The sequence below is a fragment of the Stegostoma tigrinum genome, chromosome 35 (assembly GCF_030684315.1).
Source record: "Stegostoma tigrinum isolate sSteTig4 chromosome 35, sSteTig4.hap1, whole genome shotgun sequence".
Taxonomy (NCBI): domain Eukaryota; kingdom Metazoa; phylum Chordata; class Chondrichthyes; order Orectolobiformes; family Stegostomatidae; genus Stegostoma; species Stegostoma tigrinum.
Window position 1 is genome coordinate 6,138,341 of NC_081388.1, and position 21,187 is coordinate 6,159,527.

The 21,187-nt window shown below is 45.4% G+C and overlaps 2 protein-coding genes across 3 annotated transcripts in view; one reads left to right on the top strand and one right to left on the bottom strand.

The window, feature by feature from the left end:
* Nucleotides 1–2,154: 2,154 nt before the first annotated feature.
* Nucleotides 2,155–13,433, top strand: nxnl1 (nucleoredoxin like 1). 2 transcript variants are annotated; one of them, XM_048522108.2, is made up of 2 exons: nucleotides 2,155–2,503; nucleotides 12,983–13,433. In XM_048522108.2, the coding sequence occupies exons 1-2, from the start codon at nucleotides 2,178–2,180 to the stop codon at nucleotides 13,257–13,259; spliced, it is 603 nt and encodes a 200-aa protein (XP_048378065.1). In that variant the 5' UTR covers nucleotides 2,155–2,177; the 3' UTR covers nucleotides 13,260–13,433. The 2 variants fall into 2 exon arrangements, with proteins under 2 accessions (XP_048378065.1, XP_048378066.1); XM_048522109.2 differs by having other exon boundaries at nucleotides 2,155–2,494.
* Nucleotides 13,434–15,525: 2,092 nt separating this feature from the next.
* colgalt1b (collagen beta(1-O)galactosyltransferase 1b) overlaps nucleotides 15,526–21,187 on the bottom strand; it is a 51,945-nt gene continuing 46,283 nt past the window's right edge. Inside the window, exon 12 of the mRNA XM_048522070.2 lies at nucleotides 15,526–20,430. Coding sequence (XP_048378027.1) covers nucleotides 20,163–20,430 — 268 coding nt within the window. The 3' untranslated portion in view covers nucleotides 15,526–20,162. The remainder of the gene's footprint in view (nucleotides 20,431–21,187) is intronic.

Consider the following 21,187-nt stretch of genomic DNA (forward strand, 5'->3'; position numbering starts at 1 on the left):
TTCCAAAGGCCTGGAGATTAGCCAATGTTGTTCCCTTGTTTAAGAAAGGAAGCAGGGATAATCCAGGAAACTACAGGCTTGTGAGCCTGATGTCTATGGTGAGAAGCTCTTGGGGAAGATATTGAGGGACGATTTACATGCGTATTTGGAGGAAAATGGACTAGCTAGTGACAGGCAGCATGTTTTTTTTCCTCCAGGGAAGGTCATGTCTCACCAACCTGATTGAATTTTTTGAAGAAGTAACAAGGATAATTGATGGGGGAAGGGCTGTGGATGCAGTTTATCTGGACTTTAGTAAGGCATTTGACAAAGTTGGTACAAAAACTAAAATCACAAGGGATTTGGGTGGCCTGGCTAGATGAATAGAAAACTGGCTTTGTCATAGAAGACAGAGGGTAGTGGTGGAAGGATATTTTTCACAATGGAGACTGATAACTAGTGGTGTTCCACAGGGACCACAGGTCCTTTGTTGTTTATAGTATATATAAATAATTTGGAGGAAAATGTGGGTGGTCTGATAAGCAAGACCATGGAATTCCTCCAGTGTGGAAACAGGCCTTTCAGCCCAACAAGTACACTCCAACCCTCAGAGTACCCACCCAGACTCATCCCCCTAATCTACACATTCCTGAACACTATGGGCAATGTGGCATGGCCTATCCATACAGCCTGCACATCTTTGGACTGTGGGAGGAAACCCACACAGTCACAGGGAGAAGGTGCAAACTTTGAGGTGGAATTGAACCCGGGTCCCTGGCGCTGTGAGGCAGCATTGCCAACCACTGAGCCACCGTGCCATCTCTGAACTTTACTGATGACACGAAGATTAGTGGAGTTGCTGATAGTGCCAACGATTGTGAAAGTATACATTAGGATATAGATAGATTGGCGATTTGGGCACAGAAATGGCAGACGGAGTTTAATCCAGAAAAATGTGAGGTGACGCATTGTGGAGGGTCAAATTTAGGTATGAATTATATTATAAATGGCAGAACACTAAGGAATTCTAACATTCAGATCGATCTGGACGCGTAGATCCACAGTTCCCTTAAAGTGGCAACACAGGTGGCCAAGGTGGTTAAGAAAGCATACGGCATGCTTGCCTTCATCATCCAGGGCGGGGAGTACAAGAGTTGGCTAAAATATGTTGCAGCTATATAAAACCCTTGTTAGGCTGCATTAGGAGTATTGTGTGCAGTTTTGGTCACCACGCTACCAGAGGAATGTGGAACCTTTCGGGACAGTACAGAGAAGGTTCACCAAGATGTTGCCTGGTCTCCAAGGCACTGACTATGAGGATAGCTTAAAAAGACTAGGATTGTTTTCCCTGGGAAGGCGGCAGCTGAGAGGAGACCTGATAGGGGTCCACAAAATTATGTAAAGCATAGGTGGGGTGGACTGTCAGAGGCTCTTTCCCAGGGTTGAAGTTTCAATTACATGGGGGAACAGGTTCAAGGTGAAATGAAGAACGTTTAAGAGAGATGTGTGAGGGAAGTTTTTTAGAGGAGCCTGGAGCACACTGAAGTGGTGGAAGCAGGCATGTTAGCGACATTTAAGCGGCATCTGGACGGTTACATGACTGGGGGATACGGGCTGAATGAGGGCAGAAGGTTTGTTTTCTGGATTAGTTGGGGTATGATGATCAGCAAAGCTTGCGATTTCAAATAAACCTGCTGGGCTATGACCTGGTGTCGTATGATTTCTGACTTTATCCATCCCAACCCAACACCAGCACCTCCACATCATGTTGATGGCGTTAGACAAAGTGGTTCCGACGGACCTTATGTGCCAGTACACCTTGTTGAGGTGAATTATCTTCCTCTGCAGTCCACCTGCTTTATAAATGACAAAAGGAATATGTGTGGAAGTCAAATGAGGATGGTAAATCAGGCACACTAAGAAACAGGAGATGGGACATAGGTGGTGTAAGCGGCATGGCACTTTTCGTCAGAGAAAATGGGTGAAACATTTATGATCTGTAGCTGTTTAAGGCTGGAAAATTCCTAGTAGACACATTAAGTGCAGTTCCTTGAGTTCCACTGGAACAGTGTAGGAGGCTGAGGAAGAGAAGTCAGGTGGGCCAGAGGATTAACGTGAATTAATTAAAGATTAATAGTAATCCTCCCTGGACAAATCTGACTTTGGAACAGCGGCTGTTACAGAGGTGGTCATTCGCTATGACAGACCTGTTTGAAGGAGTGACTTTGATAGTGAACAACAGAGACCGGGACCAGCTGGACACCCCCCAGCAGCTGGAGAACAAAGTGCGTAACAAGCTGGTGCTGCTCTATTTTGGGTCCAGGGAGTGCCCGAAATGCCAGGAGTTCACCCCCGTGCTGCAGGAGTTCACTAACCAGCTGCTGGATGAGTTCTACGTGGAACGGGCAGCTCAGCTGGTGCCCGTGTATGTCTCCCAGGATCAAACAGAGGAGAAGGAGCAGCAATACCTTAGGACACTGCACAAGAAGTGGCTCTATCTACCTTTCCAGGACAGGTACAAGAGGTAAAGGCATTGTTGCAGTGGAACAGGGAAGGTTAAAACTTCTTTTAAAAGTGTGCAGTTTAAATGGCAGTAGAAGCAGGTGCAAGACACAAGGGGGCAGTAATGAGACAAATGAAGAAACAGAAGATGAGCCCAATTAAACTGCAGTCACAGCAGAACTATTACAAGCAAGAATTCCATGTATTTCTTTTATTCATTCATACAATAAGAGCATCAGAGGCCAGGCCAGCATTTACTACCCATCCCTAATTGGCCAGGGGGCAGTTAAGAGTCAACCACATTGCTGTGGGCCTGGAGTCACATGTAGGCTAGAACAGGTGAGATGACAAAACTTCCCTCCCTGTAGGGGATTAGTGAATCAGATTGATCTTTCTAACAATCAACATTAAATTTATGGTCATCATCAGACTTCTAATTCCATATTTTTATTGAATTCAATTTCCACCACAGTAGGATTTGAACACAGGTCCCCTGATCATTGCCTAGATCTCTGGATTAGCAATTACACCACTAGGCCATTACCTCCCTTTGGAGGCTTACAGTGTATTAACTTGACTTGACATAATGTAACTCACACCAGGTTGCAATCATCCATCTCTGTTGTGCTTGCCGATCACACACATCTCCCAATCAGGCATCTTGATTTTAATAAGAACACATGAATTAGGAGTAGGCCATTCAACCCTTCAAGTCCATTCCACCATCAGTAAGATCATGGCCAATCAAATGATGGCCTTAACTCCAATTTCATGTCTGTGTCCCCTCCACCTCCCACCAACATCCTTAACTGGTTGAAGCAGCAGCGCGAGCGGGAGCTTGGACCAGGGGCCTGTCGGGAAGCCGGTGAGTCAGAGATTTTAAATCTTTAAAAAGCTTACCTCGAGCGTTGGAGCCTTCCATTTCTTTGTGAAGCAGCAGCGCGAGCGGGAGCAGAGGTTTCTGGGAAGGGAGGGACGTATTTTTTCATCCCTCAGCTATATAAGTGGTCGTTGTGTAAACCCGAGACCCTACCCTTGTAGGGCCTCCCACCCATCCATCTCCTCTAACCTTATACGCCAGGGACAAATCAAGGTAAGCTTCTCTTTTTTTTAACTTTCTGTTTAGGGGATTAGGAGGGACGGCAGTGCAGGTAGGGATCTGGAGCGGGAGTTGGATGAACTTCGGATCATTCGGGAGGCAGAGTCAGTGATAGACAAGAGTTACAGGGAAGTAGTTACTCCTAAGCGTGAAGAAAGCTGGGTAACTGTTAGAAGGGGGGAAAAAGCAGTCAGTGCAGGGATCCCCTGTGGTCGTTCCCCTGAAAAACAAGTATACCATTTCGGAGATAATGGGAACTGCAGATGCTGGAGAATCCAAAACAACAAAATGTGAGGCTGGATGAACACAGCAGGCCAAGCAGCATCTCAGGAGCACAAAAGCTGACGTTTCGGGCCTAGACCCTTCATCAGAGAGGCGTTTCGGATGCTGTTGGGGGGGACAACTTACCAGGGGCATGCAGTAGGGTGCAGGTCTCTGTCACAGAGTCTGTCTCCCTTGCACAGAAGGGAAGAGGGGATAGGAAGAGAGTGATAGTCATTGGACTCAATAGTTAGAGGGACTGATAGAAGGTTTGCCGGGAACGAAAGAGACTCATGGTTGGTGCGTTGCCTCCCAGGTGCCAGGGTCCGTGTTGTCTCGGATAGTGTCTTTGGGGTCCTGAAGGGAGAGGGTGACCAGCCCCAAGTCATGGTCCACATAGACACCAACGACATACGGAGAAAGAGGGATAGGGATGTCAGGCAGGATTTCAGGGAGCTCCGCTGGAAGCTGAGAGCTCAAACAAACGGAGTGGTTATCTCTGGTTTGTTACCCGTGCCAAGTGATAGCGAGGCAAAGAACAGGGAGAGATTTCAGCTGAACACGTGGCTGCAGGGATGGTGCAGGAGGGTGGGCTTCAGGTACATGGTCAATTGGGGATCATTCTGGGGAAGGTGGGACCTCTACAAATAGGACGGTCTCCACTTGAACCAGAGGGGCACTAATATCCTGGGTGGAAAATTTGCTAGTGCTGTTCGGGTGGGTTTAAACTAGCTTAGCAAGGGGGATGGGAAACTGAGGTGTAGTTCTAGTACACAGGAGGATGAACGTAGGGAGGACCTGGCCAGGACCTCACTGTCACAGGAGTGTGCTGGCAGACAGCAAGCTGGATTGAAGTGTGTCTACTTCAACATCAGGAGTATCCGGAATAAGGTAGGTGAGCTTGCAGCTTGGATAGCTACCTGGGACTTCGATATTGTGGCCATTTCGGAGACATGGATAAAGCAGGGTCAGGAATGGATGTTGCAGGTTCCAGGGTTTAGATCTTTCATTAAGGTCAGGGAAGGTGGTAAAAGAGGGGGAGGTGTGGCTTTGTTAGTCAAGGACAGTATAACAGTGGCTGAAAGAACTTTTGATGAGGACTTGTCTACTGAGGTGGTATGGGCTGAGGTCAGAAACAGGAGAGGAGAGGTAACACTGCTGGGAGTTTTTTATAGGCCTCCGCAAAGTTCCAGGGATGTGGAGGAGAGGATCGGCTAAATTATTCTGGGCAGAAGTGAAAAGAACAGGTTGGTCATTATGGGAGACTTTAACTTCCCTAACATTGACTGGAAATGCTATAACTCTAGTACGTCGGATGGATCAGTTTTTGTCCAATGTGTACAGGAGGGTTTCCTGACACAGTATGTCAAAGGGCCGACAAGAGGGGAGGCCACAGTGGATCTGGTACTTGGTAATGAACCAGGCCAGGTGTTTGATTTAGTGGTAGGTGAGCACTTTGGACAGAGTGATCACAATTCGGTTATGTTTACTTTAGCAATGGAAAGGGATAGGAACATGCCACAGGGCAAGAGATTTAGATGGGGGAAGGGCAATTATAATATGATTATGCAAGACTTAGGAGGCATAGAATGGGTTAGCAAAATGCAGGGGATGGGGACAATCGAAGTTGGAGCTGGTTTAAGGAACAGCTATTGCGTGTCCTTGATAGGTATGTCCCTGTCAGGCAGGGAGGAAGCGATAAGGTAAAGGAACGGTGGTTTACTAAAGAAATTGTATCTCTTGTAAAGCGGAAGAGGGAGGCTTATGTGATGATGAGACGAGATGGTTCAGATGAGGCGATGGAGAGTTACTGATTAGCTAGGAAGGATTTAAACTGAGAGTTAAGAAGAGCAAGGAGGGGACATGAGCAGACATTAGCAGGTAAATAAAGGAGAACCCTAAAGCTTTCTATAGGTATCCGAGGAATAAGAGGATGACTAGAGTAGGAATGGGAGCCAGTCAAAGACAGAAGTGAGAAGATGTGTGTGGACCCTGTGGAGATTGGAGAGGTGCTAAATGAATATTTCTCATCTGTTTTACTGAGGAACAGGAAAATATTGTAGAGGAGATGACTGAGTTATGGGCTACTAGAATTGAAAGGATTAAGGTTAGTAAGGAGGAGGTGTTATCAATACTAGAAGGGGTGAAGGTAGATAAGTCCCCTGGGCCAGATGGGATTTTTCCGGGGATTGTCTGGGAAGCTAGGGAGGAGGTGGCAGAGCCTTTGGTCTTGATCTTCCAGTCCTCATTGTCTACAGGTTTAGTACCAGAGGATTGGAGGATTGCAAATGTTGTGCACTTGTTCAAGAAGGGCAGTAGAGATGACCCAGGTAATTATAGACCTGTGAGCCTTATGTCTGTTGTAGGAAAAATTTTGGGTAGGATTATAAGAGATAGGATTTATAATCACCTAGTAAGAAACAATTTGATTGGAGATATTCAGCATAGATTCATCAAGGACAGGTCGTGTCTCACAAACCTCATTGAGTTTTTTGAGAAGGTGACCAAGCATGTGGATGAGGGAAGGGTAGTTGACGTGGTGTACATGGACTTCAGTAAAGCCTTTGATAAGGTTCCACATGGTAGGCTATAGGAGAAAATACAGAGGCACGGGATTGATGGAGATTTAGCAGTTTGGATTAGAAACTGGCTTTCTGTAAGAAGGCAACGAGTGGTGTTGATGGAAAATATTCAGCCTGGAGTCAGGTCACTAGTGGTGTGCCTCAAGGATCTGTTTTGGGACCACTGCTGTTTGTCATTTTTATAAATGACTTGGACGGAGGCATTGGTGGATGGGTTAGTAAGTTTGCAGATGACACTAAAGTCGGTGGAGTGGTGGACAGTGTGGAAGAATGTTGCAGGTTGCAGGGAGACTTGGATAAACTGCAGAATTGGGCTGAAGGTGGCAAATGGGGTTTAATACGGATAAATGTGAGGTGATTCACTTTGGGAGGAATAATAGGAAGGCAGAATACTGGGTGAATGGAAAGATTCTTGGCAGTGTGGACGTGCAGAGGGATCTTGGTGTCCATGTACATAGATCCCTGAAAGTTGCCACCCAGGTTGAAAGAGCTGTTAAGAAGGCTTACGGTGTGTTAAGTTTTATTGGTAGAGGGATTGAGTTCCGGAGCCGTGATATCATGATGCAATTGTACAAAACGTTAGTGCGGCCTCACTTGGAATATTGCATGTAGTTCTGGTCGCCACATTACAGGAAGGATGTGAAAGCATTGGAAAAGGTGCAGAGGAGATTTACCAGGACGTTGCCTGGTCTGGAGCGCAGGCCCTATGAAGAAAGGCTGAGGGATTGGGTCTGTTCTCATTGGAGAGAAGGAGACTAAGAGAGGATTTAGTAGAGACATACAAGATGATCAGAGGATTAGATAGGGTGGACAGTGAGAGTCTTTTTCTGAGGATGATGACTTCAGCTTGTACAAGGGGACATAGCTACAAATTGAGGGGTGATAGATTTAAGACAGATGTCAGAGGCAGGTTCTTTACTCAGAGAGTGGTAAGGGCGTGGAACGCCCTGCCTCCCATGTAGTTAACTCAGCCACATTAGGGGCATTTAAACAGTCCTTGGATAAGCATATGGATGATGATGGGATAGTGTAGGGGGAGGGGCTTAGATTAGTTCACAGGTCGGTGCAACATCGAGGGCCGAAGGGCCTGTTCTGCGCTGTATTGTTCTATGTTCTATGTTAACTACTTTGTAGATCTCAAACCTCTCTTATTCAACCTTGAATATATTCAATGACCTCCATAACTCGCTGTGGGAAAAATTCCAAAGCTTAATGACCTCTGACAGAACAGATTTCTCCTCATCTCTTAAACAGGAGATCCCATAATTTGGAACTGTGTCTTTATATTCTAGATTCGTCTGACAAGAGGCAACATTCCCTCAGCATCTGCCCTGCCAAACATCTTTAGAAACTGGTGTTTTGAAAAGATCACCTGCCCAATGTAAGAGATGTAAGGGCAGAAGTAGGCCCTTCAGCCATTGGATAAAGGAAGCATTTAATACATTTGCCTTCCTAGTTCAGACTTTTGAGTACAGGGCTTTAGACATCACGTACAGGACATTGGTGAGGCCTCTTTTGGATTACTGTGTCCAGTTCTGGTTGCCCTGCAATAGGAAGGATCTTATGAAGTTGAAGAAAATGATTTATCAGGATGGTGCCGGGAATGGAGAGTTGGAGTTATAAGGAGAGGCTAGATAGGCTGGGTCTTTTTTCACTGTAGTGCAGGAGATTGAGGTTTATAAAATTATGAGGGTGGGGGCATATTTTTAAAGGGGGAGGAGAAAGATTTAAGAAAGATACAAGGGGTAACATTTTTACAGTGTGGTTCGTTTGTGGAATGAGCTTCCAGAGGAAGTGGTGGATATGGGTTCAATTACAACGTTTAACAGACATTTGGGTAAGTTCATGAGTAAGAAATGTTTGGAAGGATATGTGCCAAGTGCAGGCAGTTGGGGCTAGTTAAATTTGGGAACACAGTCATCATGGGCTGGTTGAGCTAAAGGGTCTGTTTCCATGCTGCACAATGCCACGAGTCTGCTCCACCACTCACTGAGATCAGGGTTAATCTGGCTTTCCCCAGCGCCGTTCCTGCCTCTTCCCTGTAACCCTTGATTCCTTTACTGATTAACAATCAGCCTATCAGCCTTGACTGTGCTTAACAGACCAGCCTCTAAAGAATTCCACAGATTCACCACCCTTAGAGAAAAGGAATTCTTGCTCATCTCTGTTTAAAAGGGCAAGCCCCTACTCTGAAATGATGCCCTCTGGCCCTAGACCCTCTTATAAGGGGAAACAACCTCTCTGCATTGTTGAAGGCTGGATTAAGCAGAGGTTCACCTGCACATCTGCCAATGTGGTATACTGCATCCACTGTACCCGGTGCGGCTTTCTCTACATTGGGGAAACCAAGCGGAGGCTTGGGGACCGCTTTGCAGAACACCTCCGCTCAGTTCGCAACAAACAACTGCACCTCCCAGTCGCAAACCATTTCCACTCCCCCTCCCATTCTCTTGATGACATGTCCATCATGGGCCTCCTGCACTGCCACAATGATGCCACCCGAAGGTTGCAGGAACAGCAACTCATATTCCGCCTGGGAACCCTGCAGCCATATGGTATCAATGTGGACTTCACCAGTTTCAAAATCTCCCCTTCCCCCACTGCATCCCTAAACCAGCCCAGTTCATCCCCTCCCCCCACTGCACCACACAACCAGCCCAGCTCTTCCCCCCCACCCACTGCATCCCAAAACCAGTCCAACCTGTCTCTGCCTCCCTAACCGGTTCTTCCTCTCACCCATCCCTTCCTCCCACCCCCAGCCGCACCCCCAGCTACCTACTAACCTCATCCCACCTCCTTGACCTGTCCGTCTTCCCTGGACTGACCTATCCCCTCCCTACCTCCCCACCTACACCCTCTCCACCTATATTCTTTGCTCTCCATCTTCGGTCCGCCTCCCCCTCTCTCCCTATTTATTCCAGTTCCCTCCCCCCATCCCCCTCTCTGATGAAGGGTCTAGGCCCGAAACGTCAGCTTTTGTGCTCCTGAGATGCTGCTTGGCCTGCTGTGTTCATCCAGCCTCACATTTTATTATCTCTGCATTGTTGTTGAGCCCTCCCTTAAGAATCTTAATAAAACAAAGAACTGCAGATGCTTAAGATCTTAACCAAAAACAGAAATCCCTGGAGAAACTCAGCAGGTCTGGCTGCATCTGTGAAGAGAGAAACCGATTTAATGTTTAAAGTCCAGTGATCTTGCTTCAGAATTGACAGTAGCTAGGAAAGAGTGGCACATATGCTGAAGACAAAAAGTGTGGGAGAAGAAATCTTGTTTCAAATGGTCACCTCTCATTCTTCTAAACTTCAATCAATATAGACCCAATCCGCTCAATTTTAATACTCCTCCATGCCTCACCTCTCCCTTGCTCTGTGACACACCATTTCGTGATGTCTGCACTCCTCAGATTCCAGCCTTGGGAAAATTTACAACTTTAAATGCCCTACCATTGGTGGCAGCATCTTGACATCCCAGGTCCTGGGCTCTGGAAGTCTCTCCATTCAACCTCTCTACCCCTCTCTCCTCCCGTAAGACATCGCTGATACCCAATCTCTTTGACCCTAGCATCCATCTTGATGTCTCCTTGGGTAGCTCAGTGTCAAACCTGGCCTATCAGCTTCAGGCATTTTTTGATATGTGAAAGGTGCTACAGCAATGCAAGTTGTTGTTGTATTTATGTCTAAGTCCCTCATAGGTTATTCTGTATCATCTTTTTTCTCTCCTGGGTCTCTGAGCTTTTATTTCTTTCTTTTCTGGCCTTTATTCAGTTAGATTTGATGGTTGGCATGTTTGCAACATTGACTCATCTGTCACTAGATTCACGAGTTATTTCTTTCCTCCTCCAACACAAGCTCATTTTGATTTGATTTGATTTATTATTGTCACATGTACCTAGAGACAGTGAAAAGTTTTGTTTTGTGGGCAGTACAGGCAGATCTTCTCATACAAAGTGCCAAATGGTAAATAGAACAGTGAGGAATACAAGGTTACAGCTGCAGAGAAGGTGCAAAAAGAGCGAGATCAACATTCAGTGTGAAATTTGAGATGTCCATTCAGAACAGCAGGGAAGAAGCTGATCTTGAACCCACTGGTGTGTGTGTGTTTAAGCTTCTGTATCTTCTGGCTGACAGAAGTAGTTGGAAGAAATTATAACTTAGTCAGGGGGGCTTCGTTCCTAAGGCAGCAACAAGTATAGATGGAGTCACTGGATGGGAGGTTGGCTTGCTGGTGGATTGGGCTGTGCTTACAACTCTGTGCTTTCTTATAGTCCTGGGCAGAGCAGAGGATGTACCACACCATGATGCACCCAGATAGAATGCTTTCTATGGTCCATCTACAAAAAAATGATAAGTGTCTTTACAGACCTGCCGAATTTCCTTAGCCTCCTAAGGGGGTGTTGCCGTGCCTTCTTGACTGTCACATCAACGTGGATGGACCAGGACAGATTGTTGGTGACCGTCACTGCTGGGAACGTGATGCTCCCGACCCTCCCCACCTCAGCTCTGTTGATGTAGACCAGGTTTTGCTCTCCTCCTTGTTTTGTAAAGGGTGAGAGTCACCTAGTAGTAAGTACTGGGCAGCGTCCACTCACAATGCTGAGTAGGTAAGCTCAACGAAGGGGAAACTGAACTGAGCTTGAGGAGTTTCTAAATTATGTAAAAACACTGTCAAATGGACTGCAAGAACCCCTAGATATAGTTACCATTATACACATGCACATCCTCTTGTAAGAAAGGTCTTTATTCAAACAGTGAGAAATGTTGGGAATATACTAACAGTAAGGTGATCAATATTGTTCAAAATACCTGACTGTTAAGGTAGGAGATTCGGAAGTACAGCGGATGGAAATTGATTATAGAATCCCGACAGTGCAGAAAGAGGCCATTCGGCCCATCCAGTCTGCACTGACTTTCCAAAGAGCAGACCCACCTCTATAACCTATTCCTGTAACCCTGCATTTCCCACAGCTAACCCACATAGTGCCCAGGGTTGTACAGGCTATGTACAATTTAGCATGGCCAATCCGCCTATCTGCGCATCTTTGGACTGTGGGAGGAAACCCACACAGACATGAGGAGAATGTGCAAACTCCCCACAGACAGTTGTCAGAGGGTGGAATTGAACCCGGGTCCCTGGTGGTGTGATGGAGCAGTGCTAATCCCACTCTCATCCACATTTTTCTGGTGCCCTTATTTTGCACTGACTAATGTGCCATCTGTCCATTGTGTTAATCCTATGATATTTATTTGGAAAGAACCAACTTGGTTTGATACAGGAAATAGGAGGCCATTCAGTCCTGTTTGGCCATTCAACTAAATCACAGGTAATCCTCGAATACAATGCCATTTTCTTGATATATCCCCATATCCCTTCATAGCTTTAAAATCTAGAAATCTATCAATCTCTGCCTTGAATATTCTCAATACCTGATCCTGAACAATCCTCTCAGGTTGAGAATTCCAAAGATTCACCACCCTTTCAGTGAAGATGTTCTTCCTCATCCCAGCCCTAAGTGACTTGCCCTTTATTCTGAGACTGTGCACCTTGGGTTGTACGGGTATTTCTGCTAATATAATGCATATATTGTTAATGCAAATTGGCTGTAATGCAATTGAAATATAGTGGATGTTGTTTGGACCATGCAAGCTTTCTACCATACAGTATAACGATTTCCCTATAACACAATTTTCTATAGCATGAGATCACACAAGAACTATCACGTCATAAGAGAACTACCTGCCCACCCTCACCCACATTCCTTGCTGCTTTTGCTCGATCAAGACCTTTGTACATTCCAATGAGATCACCCCTTACTCTTCTAAACTCTGGAGAACATTAACTAGGTATCCCCCTTCTTTGCTCACTCAAACAAGCCTCTTCACGTACAGCATATCACCTAGCCCTTCACAATCCACAAATTGTGGGACGGCATGTTGGCTCAGTGATTACACTACTGCCTTACCACACCAGGGACCCAGGTTCAATTCCATCCTCAGATGACAGTCTGTGTGGAGTTTGCAAATTCTCCCTATGTCTACACGCGTTTCCTCCCACATTCCAGAGACGTGCAGGTTAGGTGGATTGGCCATGCTAAATTGCCCATAGCATCCAGGGCTATCTAGATTAGAGGGTGGGTTGGTGTGATCTTGTTGGGCCTCAGGGCCTGTTTCCACCCTGTAGGGGTTCTCTGATACTTCTGAAATGCAGTCACTGCTGTGAAGTAAGAAGTGCAGCAGCCAAAAAAGCTCAATGTCATCACTATACTTTTAGTAAGATTTTTATCTAGGGGGATTGAATGTTGGTTGGGGCACTGCGGGAAAACAATCCTGCTGTGTATTCTTGTACGTTCACTGCAGAGGAAATTCATGATTTTGCTGTGCTCAATCAGACTGCTGCAGTTGGCTACTAATCAGCAGTGACTACAATTCCAAATATTTTACTGGCCAAGAATAAACCATGGCATGAGTGAGTCAAAAGGCATTATGCAGATTTCACTTCTTTTAAACAGCGGACTTGAAACGGCAACACGGGCTGCAATGAATGTTGGTATTTTATTTTCTAGGAAGTTACAAAAAATGTACAACATTAACATCATCCCAAGCATCATTGTTCTAAAGCCCAATGGAGACCTCATCACCAGAAATGGAGTGGCAGAGATCTCCACATTGGGGGTGGGCTGTTTCAAGAACTGGTGGGAAGCATCCGAGATCATCGATAGGAATTTTCTCCTGGCAGAAGACTTCGAAGACTGGACCTGGAAGAGCATGACCGATCCCTTAAGGCAGCTTAAGTACAAGATTAAGAAGACTGGGGAGGAGAAAGTCCATGAGATAGACTGAGCAATGTTGTGTGTTACAGCTCCAGCTTCCACCCAATGCTTTTCAAACGCTTTCCATGACACATCCCCACAATTAATTATTCCCTCCTGTCACACATTAGCAAAACTCTACTCCAAAACTAAATTGTGGATTGGAACATAGAGAAATTCCTTTCGTAATCCTCGGTCGTCTCAGATGTGGGTGGGTGGGGGGGGGGGGGGGGTGAATCACTACATTATTGCCAGCAGGCTAAACTACAAAATTAGATTTATTCACAAATAAAATTATAACAATGCAACAAGATGTTAAACACTACAATACTTATCCTATAGAATTATAATCAGTTCATAAAGGTACTGATATATCCTTACTCTGGCTTTCTTGCCACAGAGGTATTTGGAAAATAAGTTCTGGTGGTAAATTTTGAGAGATCTACTGCCAGCCCCTAGTACAATTAGTGATAAAGTGAAAAGGGAACTAATGAAAATGTAGGAATACAACATGGCTTCTCCCTTACATGGAAGCATGCTTTCAAAAATAATTTATTTGAATTAGATTTCAAGATAATAATTATTCTGCCAAGTAACATCTGATTCCAATCTTATATTACAATATGTAATATGGGTCCCTGCCAACCGCAATTGCAGAATACATCCACAAGACAACAGCCATTCATTCTGCTGCGCCTGTGCATGTTACCATCTTTGATTATCAAAGGAAATCCTCTCATTAATGTTCATTACAAAGCGAGCCAAAGCAAGATATGGACAACATTCTTCCTTTTAAAGAAATCTTTCACCTGCTTTAACTTCCTTCTTCCTATAATTAATACTTGCATTTACATCCGTGCACTTGTGAAGGCGAACCTGTCTATGATGTGGAAACACTGCCCATTATTTTGACCAACATTTATGCAGGCTCATGGGCTGGACTGCATCTTCACCTTGCGAACTAAAATAGGCCTTATCTTGGTTGTCAGCCAGGAAGCTGGGAACTGGAGACATGTTACACAGAGATCAGAGTCAAACAGCTGAAACGAAGAACACTTACTACTATCTCACCACTCACTCTTCTCAATGGCTCTGGCAAAATTATTTTAAAATATCCCGAGAATAAAGGGGAAAAAATACACAAATTCTTCTATGATTTCATTAACTTCTTTCACTCTGCCTTCCCTCCCTCGTCAGATACAGATGTCTCACCTTCTGGTACTTGTGCTGTGGCACTGTCTGACCACAAGCCTGCACTCTGGTTTTAGGGAATGATTATAACAGCAAAAATCCCAGGTGATATATGTTAGCCACCTGCTCTTACTGATGCTCCCTTCTCTTTGAATGTCCCATTGACACAGGAACCAATGTCATTGCAGTAGCCAACTTGTACCTGTAGCAGGCAGAGGTGTCTATATCTGGACTGTGACCGCGGTTAAGTGCAATGAGTTTTGAGATATCAATACTGCCCTTAACTCATTCTGTCTTACAGTGTGAAAGCAGAGTGTGTGTGTTAATTGGAACAGAATTAACAGAGAATGATGCACTCTACACAAAAAAGCCTAGAAAAGGTAGCAGGTAACAGCAATGAACCACAGATTCAATCTTAATTTGGTCTCCTGTTCTGATCAGTGACTATACTGACATCAGCTGACTCAAAGTAATTGAACATTAGTTGCTTGGCCAATTAGGATCATTCTCCTATCCTACCATGGTGATTGTATTTAAGTACCACTGAGCAACATCTGGCCCAGATCTTTGATGACCTGGGGAATGTACAACACTCAGGTCATTTGGCCCAGAATTTATGCCAGTCGGTACTGACACTGGATGACTGAATGGTACAGACTCCATTGGCCCAGTGCTATAATGGCCACTGCTATATGGTCAAGTGCAAAAGCAGCCACTAGTCAAGAGCGAAAGGACACATTGCATGACAGGGCGCTACAGGCTTCACGGGCCTGTCTAAATGAATATTTTGGTTTTTTCTGGGATAACGCCCTCAATTCGAGTCATCGCGATCTACAACACACCTTGCGCCAGTCAAAAACCACACAACTATTCTCATTTCTAGCATTTAGCCCATAGCCTTATATGCCTTGGCATGTCAAGCGCACATCTAAATACTTTGAATGTCATGATGGATTCTGAGTGTCCTACTCTTACAGGCAGTGAGCTCCAGACACTTGCCACCCTCTGGGTAAAAACATTTTCCCGCCCCCCTCGCATCCCTTCTAAACCTCCTGCTCCTTCCCTTAAACAGAGAGAGCAAACATCCACAAAGTGACGCAACCAAGTTTGTATAAAACCTTTATTGTAAATTGCAAAGAAAACAGTTATAAAAGTAAATTGTGAAATATTAAAAAATTGAAAATTTCCTAGGCATTGTTAGGATACTGGTAGTGTCGGGGTAAATCTGCCATCACATAGTCAGACCTGGTGTTCATCGCTGGCAGCCTTGTCCATTTTATAAAAAACCCTTCCTTTTTCCATGTGCAAGAAAATATTTTTGAAAATTCTCTATTGTACAATTGGCTGCAACTAAACATCAGGTAGTTTGAAACCTCAGACATGTCGTTGATATTATAGCATCAAAGCTGATCAATGATTGACTTTTATCAAGTTACAGATGGGAGAATAACAGGGAGCAGAGGAGTTGATTTGGGAAGGCACTGGTGGACTCTCAGTCAGGGAAGGCAGCTGTAGAAAGTGTCACTCCTCAGTTCTCCCCCACCCTTCCTCTCTTGAAAGTAGTGACCCTCGCTGGGCTGTAGTCCCATTGCTGCACAGTAGGAAGCAACAGGCACTTTATTTGGAAAAGCGATAGCAGAGGAAGAGGTCCGGTGTCGCAGTTGAGCGTGTCCCTGCCACCAAGGTTAGAGTGGCCAGGGGTTGACGGTGAAGCAAGGGGAGCTCATGATGTGGCTAAACAGGTGGAGTATTGAACTGAAAATTCTTCAGGCACAAGCCAAAAGGCAGTAAGGGAAGCAGAGAATTTGGAGCACCACCATCATCCTACCATCCTACAACTCAGTTGCCCGGCTACGTAGGACAGGATGGGTTCAGTTGATTGATGTTCTTTGTAGATTTGAATGATGCCAATGGCACGGGGTTTGATCTCTGTTCCACTCGGGGTAGATTCAGAATCTCTATCCTTCTAATGGAAGTGTCTTTGGGCAGAGGACTCAAAAGAAAAAAGGAAGAATGTCAGTGTGGGAAAGCGAATGAGAGTGGAATGACACAGGCTGGCAGCACCAGAGTTTCTGATTACAATCAATACTCATAAATCCAACACAGCTTAAGGCAGGTTTGCAGCACCAAGACAGAAGGGCCAGAGGACTCAGAAGGAGGAGCTCTGAGGTAGATAAAAACAGGGAGATTAAAATCAACTGCAAACACGTGTTCTATGACAGAAGATGTTGAAAAAGGTCCAGGGCACCTAACGAGTGCAACATGGCTTTCCAAACCCCACACTGCTGTTTTGAATGCACCTCAGATAGCATGCCCAGTCAGAGTTAGAGATACACGGCATTCCAGCGACAGAGGCTGAGCATGGAAAAGTAAAATAAAACCCCAAGACTCAGATCAAAATACCATGTCTTCAACAAGAGTCTTGCTTCATCTCACTGTGTGCGTGCTCAAGTCTGAGAAGGTGAAGGGAATGGACGAAGGCTGTTGGTTCTGGTTCTCTTTTGAAATGTCAGCCGAGAGTGCTGCTGCTTCCCAGCACACTTCCAATACATCGTGTGCTGGGTTCCCCGAGGGTTGGATAGCAGGGAGGTGACCATGAGTACCTGTCAGTACAGCTCAGCTCACATGGTGATGTGCAGTCCGCTAGGCTTTATACATGTCGGGGGGGGGGGGGGGGGGGGGGGGAGATTAGGGGGCAGCAAGACCCCATCTGACATGATAAAGACCACCCATTTCTGGAACTTCTGGAGTTATTCCATCAGGTAAAAACCAAAAGGACAGCAGATGCAGTGAATCAGGAACAAAAGCAGAAGTTGCTGGAAAACCTCAACAAGGTCTGGCAGCAACTGTGAAGAAAAATCAGAGTTAACATTCTGAGGAAGGGTCACCAGAGCCAGAACATTAACCGACTTTTCTTCAGAGATGCTGCCAGACCTGCTCAGCTTTTCCAAAAATTTCTGTTTTCATTTCATCAGCTGCCTGAGTTCGAACACTTATCAGCACCTTGTACTGTTTAGTTTTGCAACAAAGATCGACTGCCGCTGTGTTCATGGGTCAGGAGGGTGAACTTCCACAGGAACTCTCTCAGCATGGGCTGGTTGGGCCAAATGGCCTATTTCTGCACCATCTAATCCAATGTAATCCATAGTCCATCATAACAATGGGAGTTTTAGAGGATCATCTTCAACCATGGGATATCCCATGGAAATTCTAAATGTTAAACTTTATCCATTATTGCAAATGACTTCACCGTTGGTTCAGTTGATCAGGCTTTCGTCCTGGAGACAGATGGTTTTGGATTCAGTTCCCACTCTGTGACTTCAGCAGGTACTGCTGGGTTACACTGTGGGAAAACATGGGGTGGGGGGAGAGTCTAAAGGCAGGGCTTCCCAAAGTGGGGCTTGGGGCCCTGAGTAGGGCTAAGAGTTAAAATGTTGGAGCAGCAAACAACCCAGATTCTAAATGTCTCTGTGGACCAAGCCTGGCTGCTCCTCTCCCAGTTTTCACTGAGGGCACCAAAATAATTTGAGTATGGGAATGGGGTCACAGTGGGAAGCGGCTAAGGAAGCACTGTTCCAATGACCCAGAAGAGATGGAATATAATACGAAAGCATTACAACTGACCAGAGAGCGGTGGGGAGATGGACTAGACCCGAGAAAGTAAAAGATAAACAGTTGGGATTAAAATGCTTCACAGTGTACAAAGCAAATATAAAGAATAGATCAAAGTGGGGCAGGGGGGGAGGGAGAGGGGAGGGGAGGGGGGGGAAGAGGGGGGAGAGAAGGGGGAAGGGGGGGAGAGAGGAGAGGGGAGAGGGGGGAGGGACACAGAGAAAGAAAGAGAGAAAGAGATAGAAAAGAAAGGCAAATCTCAACAGAAAATTCAGAAATGCGCTGAGCTACGCAGCTACAAAAAAAGGTAATGAGGAGTACAAGAGGGCAATAGTGTGGAATGGGTTTCCTGACCTTTATGACTAGCTAAATGACCCAAACAGATCTTTCAGGTCTGGGGTCATGGGACATTCCCTGAGCTGGCAGTAACTTGTCATATTCAAGCAGCGTGTAGTGTTTTACCTAGACTGAGACTGTCAATCTTTCCGAGACACAATGGCTGAGTAATTATGGGCCTATAGTCTAGACTGTTCCAGTGGAAAAGAAAATGCTTAATTTAGGAGATCTGGGATGGGCGGAAAAAGAGGAACAGATGTAAAACTGACTCATGCTCTGGCCATCTGTTATCCCCATGGTGACAAGGAAGTGCATTAAACTTAAACAGCAGTTGGATCCAGGAATCTGAAAGTCTTGGCATCTCCACCTGGCACAAATTCAAGAGATTTATAATAGATGTAGCAGACACTGTTGTTGAAAGGATATGCAGCTACCCGTTGGCTACACAACCTCCTGTAGCGGTTTTGACTTTAGAAGTGTAAAATACTGAATGGGCTAGGACTCAAACACCTCTCTGCATTTTTGTTATACATTTTCTCTATTCTCATCCAGGATACAAAAATGAACCTGAAAACCAAAGTGGAATCCAAGATCTTTGAGCAGGGCCTAATCCCAGTTTATGAACAATGTTAAGGGCATTCTCTGCATTTCTATCCACTGTAAGCCATGCTGATAACCATCTAACCACGTTGATGAACCAAGTCTGGAGAGCAAAGGAACTGGAGGAGTCAGCAAGATGTGGAGCTGGAGGAACACAGCAGGTCAGGCAACAGAGGAGCTGGAAAGTCAACGTTTCAGGTCGGCACCCTTCATCAGGGCTGTGTTCCTCGTTATGTCCAAGGATCTCGAGGAAACCATCAGGCCCTTAAATCTGTTACATCATCAGTAAAATAGACAATAGCTGATTGGCACCTCACTTCCATTTATTTTAGGCCATAATCGCAGCATCAGGCCACCGAGTTCATATTCATACAAAACCTTCATGTGAGATTCTCCACAATTGGGCCAAGCCTACCGTGGTGAAGGTGGTGGCTTAAAGAACAAGATATCTGGCTAATGACCTCATCAACACATTCCCCAGAATGCCTGCTCCTGGGGCTACAGTAACCTAACATGTTACTCTCATAGAGGACAATGGGATCTCTAGGCAATTACAAAGGTGTAAGGAGCGAAAACCCAAAGGTCAAACTCAGGGAGAGGAAGATCCACCTGCAAATGACAAGATTAAAGGGTGAAATAACTGTAACAAAAACTACATTTTATGATATTGCATTAAATTTGGAGTTTAAACAGAATATCGAGATAGCAGAGAAGAAACACACCTGACGGCCAGCAGCACAGAGGGTGGTATTGAGCCAGAAGCCCATGATACACTCCCTAATCGGCATCCCCTAACACAACTGAATAGTTGGCCGAGCGTACGAAAGGCTGTTGACACAAACGACGTTGCTGCCCACATTGCAGACCTACCCTGCTAAATTACAGCACATGGAAACATGCAACTGGCTCGTAGCAGTGGCCCCTGTGAGGTATTCAGTCCTTTTGAGGTGGATGGTGTAGTACTAACTATTAATATACATTGAGACACATTGCAAAGTTAATCAACAGTTAACAGTTAGTCAGCACGACTGCTCAGCCCCAGTCACCCTGAAAACCAGAGTGAGGGACTGTACTGAGTGCAGCTGGGGTCCAAAGGTCATTTTAACTCATTCAAGCATGGGTCATACCCCCGTCTCCGTTTATTTTAGACACCCCGCCCACAATCTGTCATTGAAAACTGCTACAAACCAGTGGGTCACAGCTCATCTCTAGAGGCGGAGTCAATGGGAGAGTGCGACACATCCAGATTCTGTGCCGCTTCCCGGATTTTTGCCTGCTCCTTGGTCTTCTGCGACTTGGCACGGTCCCAGTCCGTCTTCAGGTTCTCGTTGTCCCAGACCGTGGAGGTCTCCGTGTCGCTCACGTAGCCTGGGTCACCAGTGTAATGCGTGGGGTAGATAAGGAGCGGCTCCACAGAGAAAGCCCTCAGGTCACGGTTCTCAAAGTGATCCATGTACTCTGACCTAATGGAGAAACAGAAAGCAGCACGGTTCACAAGAATATGCACGGCAGGCGCCAACAATAAGAACGAATACCGTTGGAAAGAGGGTAGACTTTAAATGCAACTGATTCAAAGTAATAAAGGAAAACAATATTCAGATACGCTCTGTGACAGTGTAGGAGGGGCCCATTCAGTCCACTGAACCGGTCTGTCTATCCAGGTAGATCATTAGCTGATTTGATGCTAAGCTTCATTTCCCCACCATGGGATCACAGCCACATCAAACAAAATCCAGCTTTGTAACTAATCAGCCTACTCCCCTCATCCTCAATTATATTTTAGGGGATACAATTCCAGACTGCCACCCCAAAGTGCTTCCCATCACCCTGACTGTCTACATCTAATTCTGATGTTTAAGGCCTTCATTCTGGACTCCCCTCCATTTATCTATCAACAACATTAATCACCTTAAAGTCTTCCAGTGGATAGGCTCAATTATCTGAATTCAAGAGAATACAAGCCAAGTCTATGTAGCCTGAAACAAAAAAAAATTCTGGAAAAAAAAAAGAAATCAGAGTTAACATTTCAGGTTCAGTGACCCTCCCACTGGACCCAAAACGTGAACTGTGATATCTCTCCACAAATTCTACCAGATCTGCTGAGCATTTCCAGCAAGTTCAGTAATTGTTTCTGATTTCCAATATCTGCAGCTCTTTCACTTTTTATGCCCAAAGCAGCCTGACTTCATTTTAGCTTATTCTGCCCTGATCTCATGCTGA